Source organism: Nyctereutes procyonoides, unplaced genomic scaffold, assembly GCF_905146905.1.
Source record: "Nyctereutes procyonoides isolate TBG_1078 unplaced genomic scaffold, NYPRO_anot_genome, whole genome shotgun sequence".
Taxonomy (NCBI): Eukaryota; Metazoa; Chordata; class Mammalia; order Carnivora; family Canidae; genus Nyctereutes; species Nyctereutes procyonoides.
The window spans coordinates 74,124,506-74,150,164 of NW_026575125.1; the positions used below are offsets into that span (position 1 = coordinate 74,124,506).

General features: G+C 37.1%; 1 protein-coding gene across 1 annotated transcript in view; it reads left to right on the forward strand.

The window, feature by feature from the left end:
* ARMCX5 (armadillo repeat containing X-linked 5) overlaps positions 1 to 25,446 on the forward strand; it is a 74,297-nt gene extending 48,851 nt beyond the window's left edge. The window contains exon 3 of the mRNA XM_055338069.1: positions 25,221 to 25,446. Within this exon, the coding sequence (XP_055194044.1) occupies positions 25,221 to 25,331 (111 nt within the window). The 3' untranslated portion in view covers positions 25,332 to 25,446. The remainder of the gene's footprint in view (positions 1 to 25,220) is intronic.
* The last annotated feature ends 213 nt before the right edge of the window (positions 25,447 to 25,659 follow it).

Consider the following 25,659-nt stretch of genomic DNA (forward strand, 5'->3'; position numbering starts at 1 on the left):
ATTTGCGCTCCCGCCCCGCAGCCCCCTCCGCGGAGCCGCCGCCCGAGCCCCTCCGAACTTCTTCGGTGCTTGCTGCAGCCCTTAGGGAGCTCGGAGCACTCCCCTGCTCTCGCAGGTGTCTGTTAGTGTCCCCGGGAGCCCGAGGGCATCCCCGCCCTCCTGGGTTCTGCTCCAACTCCCTGCGGGCCCCTTTCCCCCGGGAAGGTTGGTGCAGCTCCTGCTTCTCCGGGACGGGGCTCTCCTGTCCTGGGGACACTCGCCCCGGCCTCAGCCCGGCTCCTCGCGGGGCCCCTCCCCCTCGGAGGCCTTTTGTTCCTTTATTTCTTTTCCCCCGTCTTCCTACCTTGATAGAAGCGCGAACTCTTCTCACTGTAGCATTCCAGCTGGTCTCTCTTTAAATCTCAGGCCGAATTCGTAGATTTTGAGGATGATTTGAAGGTTATCTAGGTAATTTGTTGGGGACAGGTGATTTGGGGGACCCTACTCTTCCGCCATCTTGCCCGGCTTACCGGTTCTGTGTTGTAATGTACATCTTTATTGCTAACACTGACTTTACCCAACTCTGTATGAGCTGAATCATTTTGATGCCAAATGAATATTAGAACTGAAAGCACATTTGTTGATATTTGTGTTTTTGTCCAGATTGTGACATTTAGTATTTAAGCTAAAGTGAACTGAGCCACCGTGAGTAAGGCAGCTACCCTTCTGATTGTCATTCTAGTTTATTGAGATCTATTTGAGTTTTGTTTGTGTTTTCAATAAAGTTGTGTTAAAGTTGTCAGAAGTCACCCTTATCCCTGAACTTAAGATACAGAAGCAAAGATAACACAGGAACACATACAGGTAATTAATGTATAAATAATATGTTCCTTGAAAAAGCTTATTCTAATAACTTTAAATGCAAAACTTACCATGGGCTGCTACTCAGGGCATGCCTCAGAGAAAAAGGACCCAATTAAGTCGGGCTCTGGAATGTGTGAAAGAGATTGGGTGGTGTGAAGAAAAGCATGGAGTTGGAAAAGGAGTTTGTACAGGAGTGAGTTATCCAGTCAGTCTCCAGTGGCTAAGGGATATAGAGTATGAGGTAAGTTTTGAAGAACTGAGAAGTTGGGTTTTGCAGTTCAAAGTATGGATGTTTCTTTGATAACTGCCTGAAAGGTAAAAGCATAAGACAGGAAAGTAGATAAAATTAACTGAGTCTGGAAAACCATTTCTTCAGGGTGGTGCCTGTGGAAAATGTTGCTGTAATACAGCCACTAAAAGTGAGGAGGTACAGATTTTTAAATTGAATCAGAAAAGCTCTAGTGCTTTATTTGGTGAAATAGAAAAGACTGGTATCATACATGAAAGTATAACACCATTATAAAAATGTGTGTAAGTGGACCAAATCTATGCAAACTTGTATTTGGCTATGGAAAAATCTGTAATGACATAAAGGAGAAGCCTGGGTGGCTCAGCAGTTTAGCGCCGCCGTCAGCCCAGGGCCTGATCTTGGAGGCCCTGGGATCAAGTCCCACATCTGGCTTCCTGCGTGGAGCCTGCTTCTCCCACTGCCTGTGTCTCTGCCTCTCTCTTTCTCTTTCTGTGTGTGTCTCTCATGAATAAGTAAATAAAATCTTTTTTAAAAATGATATAAAACATACCAAAAGAATAAATAAGCGTAAGAAACTACAATTTCAAAATGACTGGCTTGCCAAATGAAAATACATAAATTAAAGGGAGTAAGTTATAAAATTTCAAGAGTTCCTGAATTCATACTACAGGTTTTTCACATTCAAAAGGTAATATATATTCAGTTAGTGAAAGTCAGGCATACAGTTGTTTTGGGTGGGGGATAGGGAGTGTTGGGGAGTCCAGGTTAAGGGGAAATATATAAAATTTTATTATTTTCAGGAAAATAGCCAGACATGGTGATCCTGTTACTTTTTGTGTGAGAATTCAAAGTGTTTTTTTTTTTTTTCCTACCCGATTCTGGTATGCAAGGTCTATGGAAGTAGGGCAAAGTGGCAGTTTTGCCCGCCTTCACAAACCACAAGCATTAACAGGAGTCTTCCTGGTAGTGGACATTGGAGTTTGAATGTTTTGCTTACCAATATTTTTCAAGACATTCTGTGTGTATGTGTGTGTGTGCCTGTGTGTGTGTTAATGTGTCGCCCGAGTATCATACAGAATAATAAAAATCCGTTCGTCTCCAAACTCCTCACCGAGTATTCCTCACCATCCCTGTGCTCCTAACAGAGCAAGGCCCAGGTCTAGCATTAGGGCTGGCAGCTCTGGCTCCAAATCCAGTCTGCCTTCAGCTCTCTATCTTCACCAGGGACCGGAGCTTCAGAATCTTCGAGCAAGCATCTCAACGTCAGGGGCAGAAGAGTCCGCCATTCGTGCTGCAGGGCTGTGGCAGACAAGCTGACTGACTGCGTGGTCACATGAGGCTGGTGGTGAGTCACGTGACCACGCTCTCACTTGGGCAAGCACAGGGATGTGCAGCGCGGACAAGGCAGGAAGGACATACACTTGAGGAGTGACAGACTACAATCTGAGAGGAGCGGTAGGATGTTGTGGTGGGTGGGTGGGTGGGTGTCCCTGGGTGTCCCTCCATGCTGCACTAACTTGGAAACGAATTTCTCAGGCGACCAGAATTACAGCGTTTGTTGGTAGAGGGCACACACAGCCCGTCAGCCTATTGCCAGCGTCTTAGCCGGGTTCAGTCTTTTCGCCCAGGAGCTCAAGAGGCAGGAAGTCATCTTGTGCGAGGCGGACGTGGAGAGAAGCAGCGGTTGCTGTTGGAGGAGGTGGGTGCGAGGCCAGGGGGGGAAATGGCATCCGTGGCAGGTGGTGGCTGAGACTATTAGGTGTGGGGGCCAGAAGTGCCTGGGACCCTCCTGCTCTCTGCTGTCTTCTGCCCTCTGAACACCCCTCCCCCACACCCAGCCTCCCTGCCCAGCTCTGTGTGACTCTCTTTCTATTGTGGGTGAGGGAGGTGGACACACGGAGGGAGGTGGCTTCAGAGGAGCCCAGAGAGAGGAAATGGTGAAGTGACAATTTCTGAACCCTAGTGGCATTTTCTCTGAAAAAGCAGGGATGGGAACTGATGGAATCTGTGGCCTACATTACCACTCTCATCCTCTCATTTATTTGGCTCGCGCTGTTTGCTGTATATCTTTCAAGTGCTGGGGATGGCCAAGCTCAATATTGGGGGTGAGTTAGGGTTGAGGGATGAGAGGGAAACAAGACTAACTTTTACTTCAAGGCTCCAGCTGCCTGGATATGCAAGAGAGGAATTAACCTCAATCCAGTTGCTGTAGGGGAAGTGAGAGACAACACACTTAAAAGGTAGGAACCTGGATGCTTTGGGCCCTTCACATAGGATTTCTCAATTGGTAGAACAACAAGCTTTTCAACTCCAAAGAGGAACCCTGGATCTCATCCCAGGCAGCAGCATTCTGTGCATCTTCCCTAGATAAGAGGTTCTGAAAGGACCTAGTCCCATTATACTCCAGACAGTTTCCTCCCATATAAGGATACATGGGTCACGGCTCTATCTGTTCCCTCTCATTTCAGTCCTGAGCTTTAAGGGAAGGTTTTCTTTGGAACCATCTACAGAAACCGATTTATGGATGGTCTCACAACTTCCCTTCTGCAGACCTTAGGTCTTTTCCTTGTTTTTGTTTTCTGGCCAAAGCTTTAGACTTGGTGATTTATAGCTATCCTTTGTGGCACTGCCTTAAATGTGATGATCCCTTTTGGTCAGAGCCCAGCACTGTGAAACAGCCACAGGATACCAAAGTGTTTTTCAGGAAAATATAGTTAGGAAAAATAAATTTTACTAATCCCATTAATCTATTTATTTGCACATTTTACAGACTTGAAACCAATTGGTACATAGATACCTTTCTCATTTTTTACAGCTGAATAACACTCCCTTGTGTCAGTACCATAATTTGTTTAATCACTCTATATGTGGACATTTGTTCCAATATTTTTCTGTTGTAATTAATGCTAGAAGGTTAACCTTATGCAAATGTATTTTTATATGGTTAGAGGTCTGTCTTCAGGGTAGATTCCTAGAAGTGGGGATGTAGATCAAATGACCAGCAATGTATGAGAGTGCCTGTTTTGCTACAACCTTGTCAAGCAACTTCTTAGTATCCTTTTGATATTTGTAGAATATCTAGTGATTTACCTCTTTCATTCCTAATGTTAGTAATTGGGTCTTCCCTTTTGTTTTCTTTGTGGCTAATAAATTATAGTTTATATATTACCAGAATATATTACCATCAAGGGCCAACCTTCGCAAGCCAATATCTCAAAGGCTAGTAAATTCAGGTCTGTTATGTTAACTCTACACGTTTGGTGAATGATGTTAGAATAATTATCTAGTCATTTGAGAAAACAAAGTTAAACCCCAATACACATGAGCAAGTTCCAGGAAAATTAGGTATCTTAAATATTTTTAAATGCATGGAAAGAAAAAGAGAAACACTCATTTATCTAGAATGAATTTGGGCTTGTGTTAAGTAGAGGGAAATGGAGATGGATCCTTTCACATAATATGAGTATCATTTATTAAATAATTTGCCCCTACCCCAACAATTTCTAATGTCTTCTTTGTAGTGTGTGGAATTGGTTTCATACATGTTTCTGAGGTAAATGTTCTCTGGTGTTAGAATATACAGGATTGCTTATTGCAGTTTATAGTAAGCATAGTGGATTATCTGAAATGTTATATCCACAGTTCACATACGTGATCAGACGACTCTTCAGTTAATTTTATCATTTTATCTTATCTTTAACATAATAGAATTATATTGCTTGGGGTTGAGAAGTACCAAAATTCTCATATAACTCTTTGAAACTCTTGGAATTTCAAAAGGAAAGTATTGGCCAAAGCAAAGACTATGTTTCTGTGTTGCCAAAGCCAGCTCGTTGTCTTTCATGAAGACTTTCATGATGGTCCTCATTACCTAGATGACTTTTTTAAGGAATCCACAATATCTGGACCTCAACCATACCAGCTCAGAAGCCGAATTTCCTTGTACAAGAAATTAGCATCCATTTATGGAGGATGAGCTCATAATTAACAAAATCACAAGGCTTATATAGAATCCAGAGTATCAGTTTACTAATTTGTACAGGGAAATAGCAACATCAAAGGAAATGAAATAATATTATCCATTGGATTCTCTCGCTGTATGTACACCTATAGGAAATTAAAATAAATATCAGGTCAATTAAATTGAATTTAAAAGTAAATACTTCTCATATAAATTTAAATGTGTAAAAGTTTGTTATAAAGTTGAAAGATAAGATTACTTTTAATTTAAATTTTTCAAACATTTTTCCACCTTTATTGGGATATAATTGACAAAAATCATTGTACAAGTTTAAGGTGTACAATGTGATTATTCAGTATACATATATGTTGTGAAATGATTCTTCTTTGTTCTTCTATCAAATAGGTTAGGTAACATCACTTCCTATAGTTATCTTTGTGTGTGTATGTGTTTGTGTATATGCAGTAAGAATATTTAAGATCTATGAACTTAGCAAATTTCAGTTTGTAATATGGTATGGTTAACTACAGCCATCAGGCTGTACATTAGATACCTGGGACTAACTCATCGTATAACTGCAAGTTTCTACCCTCTGAACTATATCTCCCCATTTTCCCCACCTACCTGGCAACCACCTATTTTCTGTTTCTATGAGTTTGACTTAATAGATTCCACATATAAGTGAGAACATATAGTATTTGTCTTTCTCTGACATATTTCACTTAGCATAATGCCCTGAAGGTCCATCCATGTTGTCTCAAATGGCAGGATTTCCTTCTTTCTCATGGCTGAATAATATCCCATTTTATATGTATTACATTTCCTTTATTCTTTTATCTGTCAGTACATAATTAGGTAGTTTCCATGTCTTGGCTATTGTGAACAATACAACAAAGGAACATGGGGGTGCAAATATCTTTTTGAGATAGTGATCTCATTTCCTTAGAATATTTTACCAGATGTTGGGTTGTTGGGTCGTATGGTAGTTCTATTTTTAATTTTTTGAAAAGCCTCCAACACAGTTTTCCGTAGTGGCTGTTGCAATTTACATTCCCACCAACAGTGCAGAAGAGTTCTCTTTTCTTCACATTCTTCTCAACACTTGTTACCTTTTGCTTTTTGATAATAGCCATTCTAACAGGTGTGAGAGATCTCATTGTAGTTTTGATTTGCATTTCCCTGATGATTAGTGATGTTGAGCATCTTTTCAAGGACGTATTAGCCATTTGTTTGTTTATCTTCTGAGGGAAACAGTCTATTCAGGTCCTTTGCCCATTTTAAAATCAGATGATGAGGAGGAGGATGACTATTCGGTTTTATGGTTTCCTTATATATTTTTTATATATAATTCCATTGGAATTTGATAGGGATTACATTTTTTAAAGATTTTATTTACTTATTAGAGACACAGAGAGAGAGAGACCGGCACAGACACAGGCAGAGGGAGAAGCAGGCTCCATGCAGGGAGCCTGATGTGGGACTCGATCCCGGGTCTCCAAGATTATACCCTGGGCTGAAGGTGGCGCTAAACCGCTGAGCCACTCAGGTTGCCTAATAGGGATTGCATTTAATCTACAGATCACTTTGGGTATTGACATTTTAACATACTAATTATTCTGATCAATGAACACAGAACATTTTTCTATTTGTTTCTTCAGTTTCTCTTGTCAGTGTCTTCCAGTTTTCAATGTACAGATCTTTCACCTCCTTAAATTTATCCCTAAATATTTTATTGTTATTGATGCTATTGTAATTTGGGATTGTTTTCTTTTTTTTTAAAGGCCTTAATTTTTTTATTATTTATTTATGATAGTCATACAGAGAGAGAGAGAGAGAGGCAGAGACACAGGCAGAGGGAGAAGCAGGCTCCATGCACCAGGAGCCCGACGTGGGATTCGATCCTGGGTCTCCAGGATCGCGCCCTGGGCCAAAGGCAGGCGCTAAACCGCTGCGCCACCCAGGGATCCCCCTGGGATTGTTTTCTATATTTATTTTCAGATACTTTGTTGTTAGTGTATAGAAACACAACTGATTTTTCAGTGTTGATTGTATATCCTGAAACTTTACTGAATTTGTTCCAGCAGTTTTTGGTTGAGTCTTCAGGATATTTTTATTTTTTTTCTAAGGAGGTTCCATGGTGGGGCCTGAACTCAAAACCCTGAGATCAATACCTGAGCTGTGATCAAGAGTTGGCTGTTTAACCAACTGGGCCACCCAGGCATCCCAGTATTTTTTAAATATAAGGTTACTTTATGTGTAAGCACAGATAATTGTACTTATTCTTTTATAATTTAGATGCATTTTCTTTCTTTTTTAATTGACACACAGTGTTAACATTAGTTTCAGGTATACAACATAGTGATTAAACATCTCTATACGTTTTGCTATGCTCATAAGTACAGCTACCATTTGTCAACATACAGTCCTAATACAATACCATTGACCGTATTACCCGTCCTGTACATTTTATTCTTCTGACTTATTCATTCCATAACTGGAAACCTGTACCTTGCATTCCCCTTTGCCCATTTTTTCCCCTCTGGCAACCATCAGTTTGTATTTATGGGTTTGTTTCTGCGTTTTGTTTGTTAATTCATACATTTTTAGGTTCCATATATAAGCGAAGTCATATGGTATTAGTCTTTCTCTAACTTATATACTTAGCAAAATACCCTGTAGGTCCATCAATGTTGTTGCCAATGTCAAGATCTCATTTTTTATGGCTGAGCAGTATTCCATAGTATGTGTATCTGTATGTGTATATGTATATATACACACAAATCCTGATGCAGGATTTGATCCCAGGACCCTGGGATCACACCCTGAGCCGAAGGCAGATGCTCAACTCCTGAGCCACCCAGGCGTCCCAGCAATTCTACTTTTAATTTCTTGAGGAACTGTTTTCCACAGTGGTTGCACCAATTTATATCCCACCAACTACGAACAAGAGTTCCTTTTTCTTCACATCCTCACCAGCATTTGTTATTTCTTACCTTTTTGAGTCTCATCATTTTGGCAGGTGTAAAGTGATAGCTCATTGTAGTTTTGATTTGCTTTTCTCTCATGATTAGTGATGATAAGCATCTTTTCATGTGTCTGTTTGGCATATGCATGTCTTCTTTGGAAAAATTTGTATTCAAGTCCTCTGCTCATATTTTAGTTGGTATTTTGGTGTTAAAATTTTTTTAAATTTGGATTTGTTAAGGCTTGTTTGTTGTGTAAGTTCTTTATATATTTTGGATATTAACACCTTCTTGGATAAAACATTTGCAAATATCTTCTCCCATTCAGTTAGGTTGTGTTTTTGTTTTGTTAATGATTTCCTTCACTGTGCAAAAGCTTTTTATTTTGGTAGTCCCAATAGTTTATTTTTACTTTTTTTTTCCTTGTTTGAGGAGGCATTCTTGAAAAATGCTGGTAAAGCCAATATCAAAGAAATTACTGCCTCTGTTTTCTTTTAGGAGTTTTATGTTTTCAATCTCACATTTAGGTGTTTATTTTTGTAAATGGTATAAAAAAAGTCCAGTTTCTCTCTCTCTCTCTCTCTCTCTCTCTCTCTCTCTCTCTCTCTCTCTCTTTCTCTTTTTTTTGCATGCACCTTCTCAGTTTTCCTCGTTTATTAAGGAGTCTTGCCTTTTTGTTGTTGTTATCGATTAATTGACCATATAAACATTAGTTTATTTCTGGGCTATTGTGTTCCATTGATTTGTGTGTCTATTTTTGTACCAGTACCGTACTATTTTGATTACTACAGGTTTGTAGTATATCTTGAAATCTGTGATTGTAATACCTCCAGTTTTGTTCCTCATTCTTTTTTTTTTTTTTTTTTTTGTTCCTCATTCTTAAGATTGCTTTGGCTCTTTGGAGCCTTAAGTAGTTCCATACAAATTTTAGTATTATTTGTTCTAGTTCTGTGAAAAATGCAATTGGTATTTTGATAGGGATTGCATTGTATCTGTACATTGCTTTGGTAATATAGACATTTAAAGAATATTAATTCTTCCAATCCATGAGCATGAAATAGTTTTCCATTTGTTTGTGTCATCTTTAATTTCTTTCATCAGTATTTTATTGTTTTCAGAATACAGCTCTTTCATCTTCCTGGTTATGCTTATTCCTAGGGGTTTTTTTTGGTGCAATTGTAGACAGAATTATTTTCTTAATTTCTCTTTCTGCTACTTTGTTATTAGTGTCTTAAATGCTTTAGAATTTTCTATGTATAGTATCGTCATCTGCAAATAGTGACAGTTTTACTTCCTCACCAATTTAGAGACCTTTTATTTATTTTTCTTCTCTGCTCGCTGTGGCTAGTATTTTCAGTACTATGTTGAATTATAGTGGTGAGGGTGCACATCCTTGTCTTGTTACCTGGTATTAGAGGAAAAGCCTTCAGTTTTTCACTACTAAGTATGATGTTAGCTGTGGATCTGGAATATGTGGCCTCTATTATGTTGAGGTATGTTCCTTCCCTCTAAAATGAAGGTTTTTTATCATGAATGGGTTTGAATTTTGTGAAATGCTTTTCCTGCATCCATTGGGATGATCATATGATTTTAATCCTTTTTAAATATAATGTATCACATTGATTTCTTTTTTTTTTAATTTTTATTTATTTATGATAGTCACACACACACAGAGAGAGAGAGAGGCAGAGACACAGGCAGAGGGAGAAGCAGGCTCCATGCACCGGGAGCCCGACGTGGGATTCGATCCCGGGTCTCCAGGATCGCGCCCTGGGCCAAAGGCAGGCGCCAAACCGCTGCGCCACCCAGGGATCCCTCACATTGATTTCTAAATTTTGATCCAACCTTGCATCCCCAGAATAAATTGCACTTGGTTTGGTTGTGGTGAATGAGCCTTTTTTTTTTTTTTTTTTTTTTTTTTTAGAGAGAGAGATAGAGCATGAACAGGGTACGGGTGTGGTAGGGAGAGAGAGAGAATTCCAAGCATGATCCATGCCCAGCACAAAGCCTGATGTGGGGCTCTATCCTCAAAACCCTGAGATCATGACCTGAGCCAAAATCAAGAATAGGATGCTTAACTAACTGAGCCACTCAGGTGCCCCAGTGAATGATCCTTTTAGTATAATGGTAAATGTAGTTTCCTAATATTTTATTGAGGATTTTTTTATGAATGGCTTTTATTTCTTTTTCTTGCCTATTTTCTCTGGTTGGGACTTGCAATGTTTTTTTGAATAAGACTAGTGAAAGTGGGCACCTTTGTCTTGTTCCTGATTCTAGAGGAAAAGCTTTCAGTTTTTCACAATTTTGTATGATGTTAGCTATGTCTGAGCTATTTATATATGGCCTTTACTGTACCCAGTGTCTTGAGAGTTTATCATGAAAAGTTGTTGAATTTTGTCAAATCATTTTTTTCTTCATCTACTGAGAGATTATATGGTTTTATCCTTCATTCTGTTAAGGTGGTGTATCTCATTATTGATTTGCATATGGTGAACCATCTTTTCACCTCAGGGTTAAGTCCCACTTGATCATGGTGTATGATTTTTTAAATATACTGTTGAATTCAATTTGCTAGTATTTTGTTAAGAATATTTGCATGTATATTCAACAGGGATATTGACCTGTAATTTTATTTCTTGTAGTGTCCTTCTCTGGCTTTGGTATGAAAGTGTTGCTAGCCTCATAAAATGAGCTTGGGAGTGTTCCCTTCCCCAAGTTTTTGAGGGGTGGCATTAATTAAACTTAACATTTGGTTAAGTTTACATGTTAACATGTCCTTAAACATTTGGTAAATTCACTAGTGAATTCATCTGGTACTGGGCTCTCCTTTGTTGAGAGGTGTTTGATTACTAATTCAGTCTCCTTAGGCATTATTGGCCTGTTCAGATGTTCTATTTCTTCATGATTCGATCTTGGTAAGTTGTACATTTGTAGGAATTATGCATTTCTCTTAAGTCATCGAATTTGTTGGCTTATATTATTCATAGTAATCTATTATGGTCCTTTATATTTCCATGGCATAATTTATAATGTCTCTTTTTTTTACTTATGCTGTTATTTATTGAGTCCTTTCTCTTTTTTTTCTTGGTTAGTCTAGCCAAAGGTTTGTCAGTTTTGTTCATCCTTCAAAAGAACCCAATTCTTAGTTTTGTTGATATTTTCTATTGTTTTCCTTTTCTTCATTTCATATAGTGCTTTTGTTTTTTAAAGATTTTGTTTATTCATGAGAGACACAGAGAGAGAGAGACAGAGACATACATAGGCAGAGGGAGAAGTAGGCTCTGTGTGGGGAGCCTGATGTGAGTCTTGATCCCAGGACCCCGGGATCACGACCTGAGCCAAAGGCAGATGCTCAACCACTGAACAGCCAAAGTGCCCCTGTTCATTTCATATATTTTTGCTTAATTTTTTATTATTTACTTCTTTCAGCTAATTTTGGCCTTAGTTTGTTCTTTTTTTAGTTCTGTGAGATAGGTTGAGATCTTTTTTTCTTAAAATAGGCATTTATAGCTATAAACACTACTCTTAGAAATACTTTTGTTGCATCCCATAAGTTTTCGTATGTTGTGCTTCTGTTTTTATTGATGTTAAAGTTTTTTAAATTTCTTTTTTTATTTCTTCCTTGAATCTTGGTTATTTGGGAGTGTGTTTAATGTCCACATGTTTGTGAATTTTCCAATTATCCTTTTGTTATTGATTTCTAGTTTCATGCCATTGTTGTAGAAAAAGATTATTGATATAATTTCAACCATTTGGATTTGTTAAGGCTTGTTTTGTAATCTAACATATGATATATTCTGGAGAATGTTCTATGTCCACTTGTAAAGAGAATGTACTTTACTGCTATTGAATAGAATGTTCTGTATATGTCTGTTATACACATTTTACTTTACAGTGCTGCTCAGATCTGCTTTTTGCTTATTGACTTTCTGTTTGGATGATGATATATCCATAATTAAGAGTGGGGTATTAATGTCATCTATTATTATTGTGTTGCTTCTCTTTTGAGTTCTGTTAGCATTTGCTTTATATATTTAGATGTTCCAAGGTTAGATGCACATTTACAGCTGTCACATCTTCTTTTTTAATTGACTACTCTATCGTCATATAATAATTATGTTTGTCTCTTGTGTCCACTTTTAATTTAAAACTTATTTTTGTCTTGTACAGGTATCATCTGTACAAAAGTTGGAGTTATGTCATTTCACTTGTACAAAAGATCTACATTAGTAAAGTAATAAATTTTTTTACAAAAGTGAAATTCCTCCTCAGATTTCTATTAGTGAAAACAGGTTATAATGTTCTTTCATAAAAGCAAAATGGCTAGCACAAAATAGACACATAGATCAGTGGAACAGACTAGAAAACACAGAAATAAACCTATAATTATATACTCAATCTTTGACAAAGGAGGAAAGAAAACACGATAGGAAAACAACAGTCTCTTTAAATGAAGAGACTGGGAAAAATGGACAGCAATATGGAAAGGAATGAAATTGGACCGCTTTCTTACATTATAAACAAAAATAAACTCAAAATGGATGAAAAACCTAAATGTGAGACAGGAAACCAGTACAATTCTGGAATAGAGCTCAGGCAATAATTTCTCTGACATTGGCTGTAGCAACATTTTTCTAGCTATGTTTCCTGAGGCAAGGAAAATAAAAGTAAAAATAAATTATTGGGACTACATCAAAATAAAAAGCCTCTGTACAGTGAAGGAACCAATCGATAAAACTAAAAGAACAACCTACTGAATAAGAGAAGATACTGGCAAATAACATATTCAATAGAGTTATTATCCAAAATATATAATGAATTTATACAACTTAATACCTTAAAAAACAAAAAATCCAATTTAAAAAAGAGGCAGAAAACATGAACAGACATTTTTCCAAAGAAGATATCCAGATGCCCAACAGCCACATGAAAAAATGCTCAATATCACTCATCATCAGAGAAATGCAAATCAAAACTACAGTGAGATAACACCTTAAACCAGTTAGAATGGCTATAATTAAAAACATAAGAAACAACAGGTTTTGGCAAGGATGTGGAGAAAAAAGAAACCCTCTTGCACTGTTGGTGGGTATGCACACTGGTGCAGCCACTGTGGAAAACAGTATGGAAGTTACCCAAGAAGTTAAAATTAGAACTTCCCTCTAATCCAGTAATTGCACTACTGGGTAATTATCCCAAACATAGAGAAACACTAATTCAAAGTGATAAATGCACCCCTATTTTATTTTATTTGAAGATTTTATTTATTCCAGAGAGAGAGAGAGCAGGGGAGGAGCAGAGGGAGAAAGACAAGCAGACTCCAACCTGAGCATGAAGCCAGATGTGGGGCTCCATCTCAGGACCCTGAGATCATGACCTGAGCTGAAACCAAGAGTCAGACACTTAACCAACTGAACCATGCAATCACCCCACACCCCTGTGTTTTATAGCAGCATTATTTACAATAGCCAAAGTATGGAAGTAGCCCAATTCATCAGTATATATATACATCATTCCAGTGTGTGTGTGTGTGTGTGTGTGTGTGTGTGCGTGCGCGCGCGCGCGAGACAAACCTTAGAGCCACCCAGGCGTCCCAGGTGATGGGGATTAAAGAGTACTTATGATGATGGCATTGAGTAATGTATAGAATTGTTAAATCATCATATTGTATACCTGAAACAATATAGCACTGTATGTTAACTACAGGAATTAAAATTGAAAATTATAACAAAGCAAAGTGGGGGGTGCCTGGAGGGCAGTTTGTTAGGCATCTGCCTTTGGCTCAGGTCATGATCCTGGGGTCTGGGATTGAGCCCCACATTAGGCTCCCTGCTTATCAGGGAGTCTGCTTCTCTTTCTCCCTCTGCCCCTCCTCCAACTTGTGCTTTTTCTTTCTTTCAAATAAATAGTCTTTTAAAAAAAAAGCAAAGTAGCATAATAATGCAAACTTTTAGAAAACCGGAGATTCTCTTTGATTTATGCCATTTCAGCTTACAAAAGGTTTCATAGGAACTCTACTTTCATACCCAGGGGAAACCTATACATATATAGCACCCCTGTTCTTTTTGTTTACCATTTGATTGGACTATCTTTCCATCTACTTCAATATATGTATGTTCTCAAAGCTAAAATGAGTTGCTCATAGGTGGCATATCATTGCATCCTATTGTTTTAATCCATTCATCCACTGTATGTCTTTTGATTGAAAAATTCAATCTATTTATGTTTTTAATATTTATTTATTCATGAGAGACACAGGGAGAGAGGCAAAGACATAGGAAGAGGGAGAAGCAGGCTCCCTGCTAGGAGCCCGAGGCGGGACTTGATCCCAGACTGGGGATCATGCCCTGAGCCAAAGGCAGACACTCTACCGCTGAGCCACCCAGGCGTCCCCAATCCATTTATGTTTAAAATAATATTGCTGGGATCCCTGGGTGGCGCAGCGGTTTGGCGCCTGCCTTTGGCCCAGGGCGCAATCCTGGAGACCCGGGATCAAATCCCATATCGGGCCCCCGGTGCATGGAGCCTGCTTCTCCCTCTGCCTGTGTCTCTGCCTCTCTCTCTCTCTCTGTGTGACTATCATAAAATAAAAATAAAATTTAAAAAGAAATAAAATAATATTGCTAAGAACTAATATTTGCCATTTTGTTAATTGTTTTTCTGTCTTGTTTAGCTCATGTTGTCTTATATGTAAGTTTGACTTTGACTTTTAATTAGAGTCAAAAGTGTTTTACACACCACTATCACATTAGAGAATCTGACTTTGACTCCATATCTGCCTTTAACAGTGGATTTTACTCATTCATATATTTTATATTATTTTTTAATTTATTTGTATTTTGTTTATTTTTTTGAGTAAGCTAGGTGCCTATAAGGGGCTTGAACTCATGACCCCAAGATCAAGAGTTGCATGCTCTACCAAGTGAGCCAGCCAGACACTCCACTTTTTATATTGTTGGTGTCCTGTCTTTTCTGCTTGATGAAACCCCTTTAGCATTTCTTGTAAGGCTGATCTAGTGCTAACAAATCCCCTCATACTTTATTTGTTTGGGAAAGTTTTTATCTCTCCTTCATAACTGAAGGACAGATTTGCTGGGCATAGTATCTTTTTCGAATTTTTTCACCTCCAACATTTTGAATATTTCTTCCTATTTTGTCTTGGCCTGCAAGGTTTTTGTGGCAAAATCCAAATAGCTTTATGGATCTATTGTATGCAATGAATTGCTTTTCTCTTCCTGCTTTCAAAATTTTTTGTCTTTAACTTTTAATTATAAGTTTGTTCTGTTATTTTCTGGACAAAATCACCCCAAAGGAAGAACAGGAGGTAGTACTCACTGCCAGGGATTTAATTAATATGGATATAGTTAGATGTCTGAACTAGAATTTAAAAAAAATTTTAAAGAAACTAGCCTGCCTTGAAAAGAGCATAGAAGACACTAGAGAAGTTCTCACTGTACCAATAAAAGAATGAAAATCTAATCAGGCTGAAATAAAAAATACTATTACCAAGATGTAGCCCCAAATGAAGGCTTTAAACATGAGGATGAATGAAGCTAAAGAGTGAATCAGTGATACAGAAGACAAAATTATGGAAAATAAGGAAGCTAAAAAGAAGAGAGATAGAAAACTATTGGATCAAAAAGGGAGACTTAGAGAAATCAGTGATTCATAAAGCAAAATTATGTCCAGATAATAGGGGTCCCAGAAGATGAGGAGTAGAAGAGAGGGGCAGAAGATTTACTTAAATAAGTTATACCTGAGAACTTCCTAATCTGGGGAAGGAAACAGGTATTCAAGTCTAGGAGGCACAGAGAACCTCCTGCAAAATCAATAAAAATAGGTCAATACCTCAACACATAACAGTGAAGCTTGCAAATTTCAAAGATAAAGTCCTGAAAGCGGCTTGGGATAAGAGGTCCTTAAACTACAAGGGTAGTAAAAACATAGGCTGGCAAGAGACCTGTCCACAGAGATCTGGCAGGCCAGAAAGAACTAGCATGATATATTCGAAATGCTGAGAGGGAAAAATATGCAGCTCTCCACCATGTAGGGATAGAGGGAACATACGTCAATATCATAAAAGACATATATGAAAGACCCACAACGAATATCCTCAATGGGGAAAAACTGAGAGCTGAGGAACACGACAGGGATGCCCATTCTCACTATTGTTCAACATAGTCCTTGAAGTCCTAGCTTCAGCAATCAGACAACAAAAAGAAAACTGACAAAGAAGAAATCAAACTTTATTCACAGAAGACATGTAGAAAACCCAAAAGAGGGATGCCTGGGTGGCTCAATGGTTGAGCACCTGCCTTTGGCCCAGAGCGTGATCCTGGAGTCCCAGGATTGAGTCCCACATAGGACTCCTTTCGTGGAGCCAGCTTCTCTCTCTGCTTATCTCTCTGCTTTCGTCTCTACCTCCCTCTCTCTCTGTGTGTGTGTTTCTCATGAATAAACAAATAAAGTATTTAAAAAAAAGAAAACCCAAAGCCTCCACCAAAAAAAAAACTGCTAGAGCTGATAGAGGAATTCAACAAAGTCACAGGATATAAAATCAATGCACAGACTTCGGTTGTATTTCTATACACCAACAAGGCAGAAGAAAGAAATCATGGAATTGATCGCATTTACAATTGCACCAAAAACCATAAGACACCTAGGAATAAACCTAACCAAAGGATCTCTACTCTGAAAACTACAGAACACTTATGAACAAATCTGAGGAAGACACAAAGAAATGGGAAAACATTCCATGCTCATAGATTGAAAGAACAAATATTGTGAAAATGTCTATGCTACCCAAAGCAGTCTACACATTCAGTGCAATCTCTGTCAAAATACCATCAACTTTTTTTCGCATAGCCAGAACAAATAATCCTAAAATTTGTATGGATCCAGAAAACACCCCAAATAGGCAAAGGAAAACCAAAGCGGTGGCATCACAATTCTGGACATCAAGCTGTATTCCAAAGCTGTAAAAATCAAGACAGTGTGGTATTGGCACAAAAACAGACACAAAGATCAATAGAACAGAATAGAGAACCCAGAAATGGACCTTCAACTCTATGTTCAACTGATCTTTGACAAAGCAGGGAAGAATATCCAATGGAAAAAGACAATCTCTTCAACAAATGGTGTTGGGAAAATAGACAGCCACATACAGAAGAATGAAACTGAACCACTTTCTTATACCATACACAAACATAAACTGAAAATAGATGAAAGACCTAAATGTGAGACAAGAATCCATCAAAATCCTAGAGGAGAACACAGGCAGCAACCTTGGTGACCTCAGCCACAGCAACTTCTTGCTAAAGATGTCTCCAAAGGCAAGGAAACAAAAGGAAAAGTAAACTATTGGGACTTAATCAAGATAGAAAGCCTTTGCATAACAAAGGAACAGTCAACAAAACTAAAAGTCAACCTACAGAATGGGAGAACATATTTGCAAATGTCTTATCAGACAAAGAACTAGTATCCAAAATCTATAAAGAACTCATCAAACTCAACATGCAAAAAGCAAAGAATCCAGTCAAGAAATGGACAGAAGACATGAACAGACATTTCTCCAAAGAGAAATGGCCAGTAGACACATGAAAAAATGCTCAACACAACGAGATACTACTCCACACTGGTCAGAATGGCTAAAATTAACAGGTCAAGAAACAAAAGATGTTGGTGAGGATGTGGAGAAAGGGGAACCCCTTTGCACTATTGGTGGGAATGCAAACTGGTGTAGCCACTCTGGAAAACAGTATGGAGGTTCCTCAAAAAGTTAAAAATAGAGCTACCCTATAACCCAACAGTTGTACTACTAGGTATTGACCCAAAGAATACATACACAGTGATTCAAAGGGGCAAACACACCCCAATGTTTATAGCAGCAATGCCCACAATAGCCAAACCATGGAAAGAGCCAAGATGTCCATTTACAGATGAATAGATAAAGAATATGTGTGTGTGTGTGTGTGTCCACAATGAAATACTACTCAGCCATCCAAAAGAATGAAATCTTGCCATTTGCAATGATGTGGGTGGAAGTTATGATGCTAAGCAAAATGAGTCAGTCAGAGAAAGTCAAATACCATATGATTTCACTCAGATGTGGAATTTAAGAAACAAAACAGATGAACACAGGGGAAGGGAAGGAAAAATAAGATGAAAACAGAGAGGGAGGCAAATCATAAGAGACACTTAAGTCTTGGAAACTAATTGAGGTTGCTGGAGGGCAAGTCATAGGTTGGAAGGGGCAACTGGTTGATAGGAATTGAGGAGGGCACTTGAAGTAATGGGTGCTGGGTGTTGTATGCAACTGATGAATTACTAAATTCTACCCCTGCAACTAATAATACACTGTATGTTAACTAAATTGTATTTAAATAAATATTTTTTTAAAAAGTGGACGTGTTACAATTCCATATTTCAAGTTATGTCACATACCTCTGGTAATCAAAGCAGTATGGTATTACAGTAGAAATCACACATAGATCAATGGAGCAGAATAGAGAGCCTATAAAGTAAACATACATTTATATTGTCAATTAATCTTTGACCAAGGAGGCAAGAATATGCAATCAGAAAAAGACAGTCACTTCATCAAATGGTGTTGGGAAAACTGGACAACTGTATGCAAAAGAATGAACTGGAGCACTTTCTTACAGCATATGCAAAAATAAACTCAAAATAGATTAAGGTCCTAAATGTGAGAACTGAAGTCATAAAAAATTCTAGAGGAGAGCACAGATAGTAATTTCTCTAGTGTTGTCCATAGCAACATTTTTCCATGTGTGTCTCCTGTGGCCAGAAAAACAAAAGCAAAAGTAAACTATTGGGAATACATCAAAATAAAAATCTTCTGCATGGCAAAGGAAACAGTCAACAAAACTAGACAACCTACTGAATGGGAGAATATATTTGGAAATGACATCTCCAATAAGTGCTTAGCATCCCATATATATAAAAACTTACACAACTCGACACCAAATAAAAACAAATAGTCCAATTAAAAATTGGCAGAAGACCTGAATAGACATTTCTCCAAAGAAGACATACAGATAGCTAACAGTCACATGAAAAGGTGCTCATCATAACTCATCATCAGGAAAATCCAAATCAAAACCACAATGAGACATCCCCTGAGAACTGTCAAAATGGCTAAAATAAAAAACACAAGAAATAACCAGTGTTTGGCAATCCTGTAGATATAACAGCCCCTTCATACATGGTTGGTGGGGATGCAAACTTGGTGTAGCCAGTGTAGAAAACAGCATGGAGGTTCCTCAATAAATAGAAATAAACTTACCTTATGATCTCGTAATTCCAATCTGATATTTACCCAAAGAATACAAAAACACTAATTTGAAAAGATATGTGCACCATTATGTTTATTGCAGCATTATTTACAATAGCCAAAGTATGGAAGCAACCCATGAGTTTATTCATAGATAAATTGATACAGAAGAAATGGTATCTATACATTGGATTATTACTCAGCCATAGAAAAGAATTAAATCTTGACATTTGCAGCAACATGGATGGGCCCTTGAGAGTATGATGCTAAGCAAAATAAGCCAGTCAAAGAAAGGCAAATGCCATATGATTTCACTCATATGTGGAATTTAAGACACAAAATAAATGTCCTAAGAAAGAGAAATTCCAAAAAACAGTTTTAACTATAGACAACAAACTGATAGTTACAGGATATTAGGTTGGTGGGGGGGATAGGTGAGATATGTGAATGAGGTTAAGAGTATGTTCATCTTGATAAGCACTGAGTAATATATAGAATTTTTGATCACTGTATTATACAACTGAAACTAGTACAACACTTTGCTACTTATAATGGTATGAAAATTAAAATAACTAAAGTGACTCTCTTGTAGACAGCATATAGTTGGATCATGGCTTCATTTTTAAATCCATTTTTCCATTCTCTGCCTTTTGATTGAAGAGTTTAATCCATTTATATTGAAAGTAATTTTTAATTATGAATGACTTCTACTAATTTGCTATTTTTTTCTATATGTCATATCTTTTTTGTTCTTTACTTCCTCCATTACTCCTTTCTTTTACACTTGATTTTTTCCTAGGGTAGCATTTTGATTCTACTCTCATTTTCTATATTTTTTAGTTATTTTCTTATTTGTTGACTTGAGGATTGCAGCTAATATCCTAAATTTATAAAAATCTAGTTTGAATTAATACCTTCTTACTTTCAATAATATAGAAACTTTCTATTCCTGTGACTTCAATTGCCCATCTTATTGTTACAAATTATTTGTATACATGTGTGCCCATTAACACAATTTTATAATTATTGTTTTATGTATTAATATTTTAAATCAAAACAAGAATTATAAGCCAATAATATGGTAATACTGGCTTTTTCATGTTTGCCTATGTACTTAACCTTTACCCATATTCCTTATTTCTTCAGAAGACATCATGTTACTGTCTAGTGTCTTTTCATTTCAGCTTGAAGTACTCCCTTTAGCATTTCCTGCAGGGCAAATCTACTAAAAGCAGAAGATTTTTGTTTTTATTTATCTGTGAATTTATTTGGGAATATATTAATGCCTTTTTAATCTTTGAGGTATATTTTTGCCACATACACAATTCTTGTTTGACAGTTTGGTCTTTGAGCAATTTAAATATGCCATCCAAATGCCTTCTGGCTTTTTCATGTTTCTCATGAGAAATTGACTTTTTCCCACTGAGATTCCCTCATATGTCATAGGTTGCTACTCTCCTGATACTTCCAAGATTCTCCTTGGCTTTAGTTTTTGACAGTTTGATTACAATATGGATAGTGTGGATATCTTTAGTTTTTCATACTTGGAATTCACTGAGCTACTTTTAAATGTATAGATTTATGTCATATATCAAAATTTGGGAATTTTTTAACCATTATTTCTTCAAACATCATTACTGCTTCTTTTTCTCTTTTCCTCCTGTGACTCTCATTTGTATGTTGGTGTGCTTGATGTTTCTCCAGAGGGATCTTAGGTTGTGTTCATTTTTCTCCAGTCTTTTTACTTTCTGTTTGTTCCTCCACTGAATAATATCAACTGAACTATTTTTAAGTTTGCTGACTTTTTTCTTCTAACTTCTCAAATCTGCTCTTGAACCCTTCTAATGAATTTTTCATTCCAAGTACTGTTTTATATCTACAGAAATTTTGTTTCTTTTTTATAGTTTCTATCTCTTTACTGATATTTCTGTTTCTTGAGACATTGTTCTCCAGGTTTTGATTGCCTTTTTTTCATGCTTTCCTTTAACTTTTTCCACATATTTAGGATATTTACTTTAAAGTCTTTGTTTATTAAGTCCAATATTTGGGCTTACTCAGGGACTGTTTCTACTTTAGTTTTTTTTTTTTCTTCTGAATGAGCCACCTGGGCTGCCCATAGGCTTTTTAATCTCTATATTGCTTGTCCCACATGGTTGCAGCAGTATGTTTATGTATAAATGATTTCAACAAGTGCTGCCCGATAAACCACTTCTTTAAGAAAATTCCAAGGCAGGCAAAAAAAAAAAAAGTCAAGTCCTCAGACGTCTCTGGAAATCTTCAGAGAGGTGAAATTAAAAAAACATGTTTCTTTGATAATAAGATCTGTGTTGCCCCTCTGGATCAAGCAAGGTAAACCAGGAACACAGGCAGCCATCCTCATGGCTGCCTATGAGCTAGGTAGTGTAGGATGGTAGGTGGTAAGTTAAAAGGCTACAACATTTAATTCCTCATTAAATGCTCCCTTGGTTATTATAAGATTTTTTTGTATATAATTTTATTGGAGTTCGATATGCCAACATATAGCATAACACCCAGTGTATTGTAAGATTTTTTTTTTTACCACAGTTTTCTAAAACATTTGATTTTGATAGTTTTTGCCACCTTAATTTCTTCCTTTGGTAAAGAATAGGGTTTTGGAATTTCTTACTCTACCATTTTCAATGACATCACAACTATGAGAATTTTTAATCAAGCCAATTCACACAGAATTTAGAAGTTTCATGTCACTCTATTTGGGTGAAATGAATATCATGTAGACAATTTTGAGTTTCCAACAAAGTTGTGAACCTAGGTACATTGCTCAAATAGATAAATCCCTGAAGGACATCTACCTTTTCCTTAGGTCTTAAAGAATTACAATAGATGTATTTTCAAGGAAAAGTTATACTTCACAGTTAAAAATCACATGAGAAAAGACACATGAGAAAACTCTCAAGACCTAGTGCTCTAAGAATCAAAACTCTCAGGAATTTCATATTTTGGAATTTTCAATCATGGAGAATTAAATATATCTAATAGGTTTCTAGAAAAAAGAAATGAAATTATTAAGTGCCAACAAAAATTCTAAATAAATTAGAAAAATAAATACAAATTGAAATTCTGCAAAGGACAATGTATACTAATTGAAATTGATATTTTATAGCATATTCACATGAGAAAATACATTAAGTGGAATTGATTACAATTTTTTTGCAGTTAGAAATAAGAGACAATATTTCATATAGAAGGGAAACAAGGAATTATAGAGGCAACATTTGAAGAAATGAATGAGAGTATTTCAGAATTGATGAAAAACAGAAGCCACATCTTCAAAAACCCCAGTGAATCTAAAGCCCCTTAAGGAAAAGACATACACATCTAAACCCATCATAGTAAAATTGTACACATCATATTCATATACACGAAATTAAGATGACCTTAATAAAAGCTAAAGAATATAAATTGCCTTCAAACGAGAACATCAATGGAAACCAGAACACAATGGAATTAAACCCTCACTGTAAAAGAGACAACTCTGTCAATGTAGAATGCAACCCCCAAAAATGAGAGGGGAAAAAAAAGTTACAGAAATATAGCTTTTGGATCTTATTTTTATGGTATAGGAAATATAGGGCATAAAACAAGTTAAACAATATCATGCATATTCAGTCAAATTAGGAATGTAGGACATTATTCAAAAGAATAATCACAATTTCTTCAAAAAGCTAGTGTCATAGGAAAAAAGTGAAGAGAATAAACTATTATAGATTAAATGAGATTCAAGAAATAATGACAACTAATGCAGAGCATGTTTCTTGATTGGAACCTGTTTTGTAAAACTGCTATAAAACCACATTTTGGAACAATTGGGAAATTATTAATGTAGAGTAAATCAGATACAGGGAATTATAGCTAATCCTACTGCTAGGGAAACTGGTAGTTTAGTTATATAGGAGAATGTTCTTATAAAGATGCATCGTAAATTATTTAGGCTTACATGTTATAACTTATTTTTAAAAGTTTAGGCCAAAAAATGTATAAGAGAAAAAGATAAATATGTATTTATTGAATCCAGGTAGGTATATTAGCCTGCCTAATTCCAACAACACAGAAGCATATGTCCCTTGTGTTCTCTTTCTTTTTCCATCCCTACAGAAAATAGTACAGGTCTTGATTTTTAGGTTAACAATGTATCTAGGCTATCTTTGAATGCTTTTTCTTTTAATATATAACGCTTGTCTTTCCATTTAAAGTACAAATTTAATCTATTTCTCTTTTTATTTTTTATTTTTTTTATTTTTTAATAAATTAATTTTTATTGGTGTTCAATTTACCAACATACAGAATAACACCCAGTGCTCATCCCGTCAAGTGTCCCCTCAGTGCCCGTCACCCATTCACCCCCACCCCTCGCCCTCCTCCCCTTCCACCACCCCTAGTTCGTTTCCCAGAGTTAGGAGTCTTTATGTTCTGTCTCCCTTTCTGATATTTCCCACACATTTCTTCTCCCTTCCCTTATATTCCCTTTCACTATTATTCATATTCCCCAAATGAATGAGAACATACACTGTTTGTCCTTCTCCGATTGACTTACTTCACTCAGCATAATACCCTCCAGTTCCATCCACGTGGAAGCAAATGGTGGGTATTTGTCGTTTCTAATGGCTGAGTAATATTCCATTGTATACATAAACCATATCTTCTTTATCCATTCATCTTTCAATGGACACCGAGGCTCCTTCCACAGTTTGGCTACTGTGAAATTGCTGCTAGAAACATCGGGGTGCAGGTGTCCCGGCGTTTCATTGCATCTGAATCTTTGGGGTAAATCCCTAACAGTGCAATTGCTGGGTCGTAGGGCAGGTCTATTTTTAACTCTTTGAGGAACCTCCACACAGTTTTCCAGAGTGGCTGCACCAGTTCACATTCCCACCAACAGTGTAAGAGGGTTCCCTTTTCTCCGCATCCTCTCCAACATTTGTGACTTCCTGCCTTGTTAATTTTCCCCATTCTCACTGGTGTGAGGTGGTATCTCATTGTGGTTTTGATTTGTATTTCCCTGATGGCAAGTGATGCAGAGCATTTTCTCATGTGCATGTTGGCCATGTCTATGTCTTCCTCTGTGAGATTTCCTACTCTTCCATTTGTTCCTGAGTGAAGACCATTGTGCTTCTGTCCCATTTTTACTACTACAAACTAGCTACAGAAATCAACTTTCTCTATACAATTTGCACTTGAGAAGGGAGTATGTATATCTACCTGAAAAGTCCTAGACCTAAAACTTTTTAAAAAGATCTTATTTATTTATTAATGAGAGACACACAGAGAGTGGCAGAGATACAGGCAGAGAGAGAAGCAGGCTCCATGCAGGGAGCCCGATGTGGGACTCGATCCCAGGACTCCAGGATCATGCCCTGGGGAGAAGGCAAGGGCTCAACCGCTGAGCACCCAGGCGTCCCTAGACCTAAAACTTTTACCAAAAAAACTTGAACATTGTATATTTTACTATTTATTTCAAAAAAATCTTGCAAATATTGTAATGTATATTTCTGCCAACAGTGTATTGCAGTGTCTAGTTTCCTACACCTTAGCAAACACTGTCTATTCTTTATATTTTGTGTATAGTTTTACAGGAAAAAAATAATTGTTTCAATTATAAGTAATTTTAAGGGTCACATAGCATTCTATCCTATGACTGTGACATCACTGAACCAGTTCATGTAGTTGACAATTTAGGATGATTTTCACTTTTCCCTCTTACAAAATATACATCAATGAATACTGTGGTAGGCTGAAAATTACCTCTCAAAAGATACCAATGTTTTAACTCCTGGAACCTGTGAATGTTACCATACGTGGCAAAAAAGGTTCTTCAGAGATTATCCTTCATTGGTAGAGGGCTCTAAATGTAATAATAAATATCTTTTTAAGAGAGCTGCAGAAGGATATTCACACAGAAGAGAAGACACAAGTGGAAGAGAAGGCAATGTGACCACAGAGGCAGAAACTGGGGTAATGAAGCCACAAGTCAAGGAATGCTAGCAGCCACTAGATGCTGGAAGAGGAAAGAAAGGGATTGTTCCTGAGAACTTCTGGAGGGAGCATGTCACTACCAACACCTTGATTTTGGCCTAGTGATACTGGTTTTGCATTTCTGCTCCCCAAAACTATGAGAATAAATTTTGGTTATCAGCCACCCAATCTGTGGCAATTTTTTACATTACCAATAGGAAGTGAACACTAACATTCTTTTAGTTATTTCATTTGTTAAAGTATATGTTTCATGTATATCATTTGACTCATTCAGCCAAACAATAAGTTTCCCCTTGTCTCCGCTCCCCCGCAATTTATGATTATAATAACAGGACCT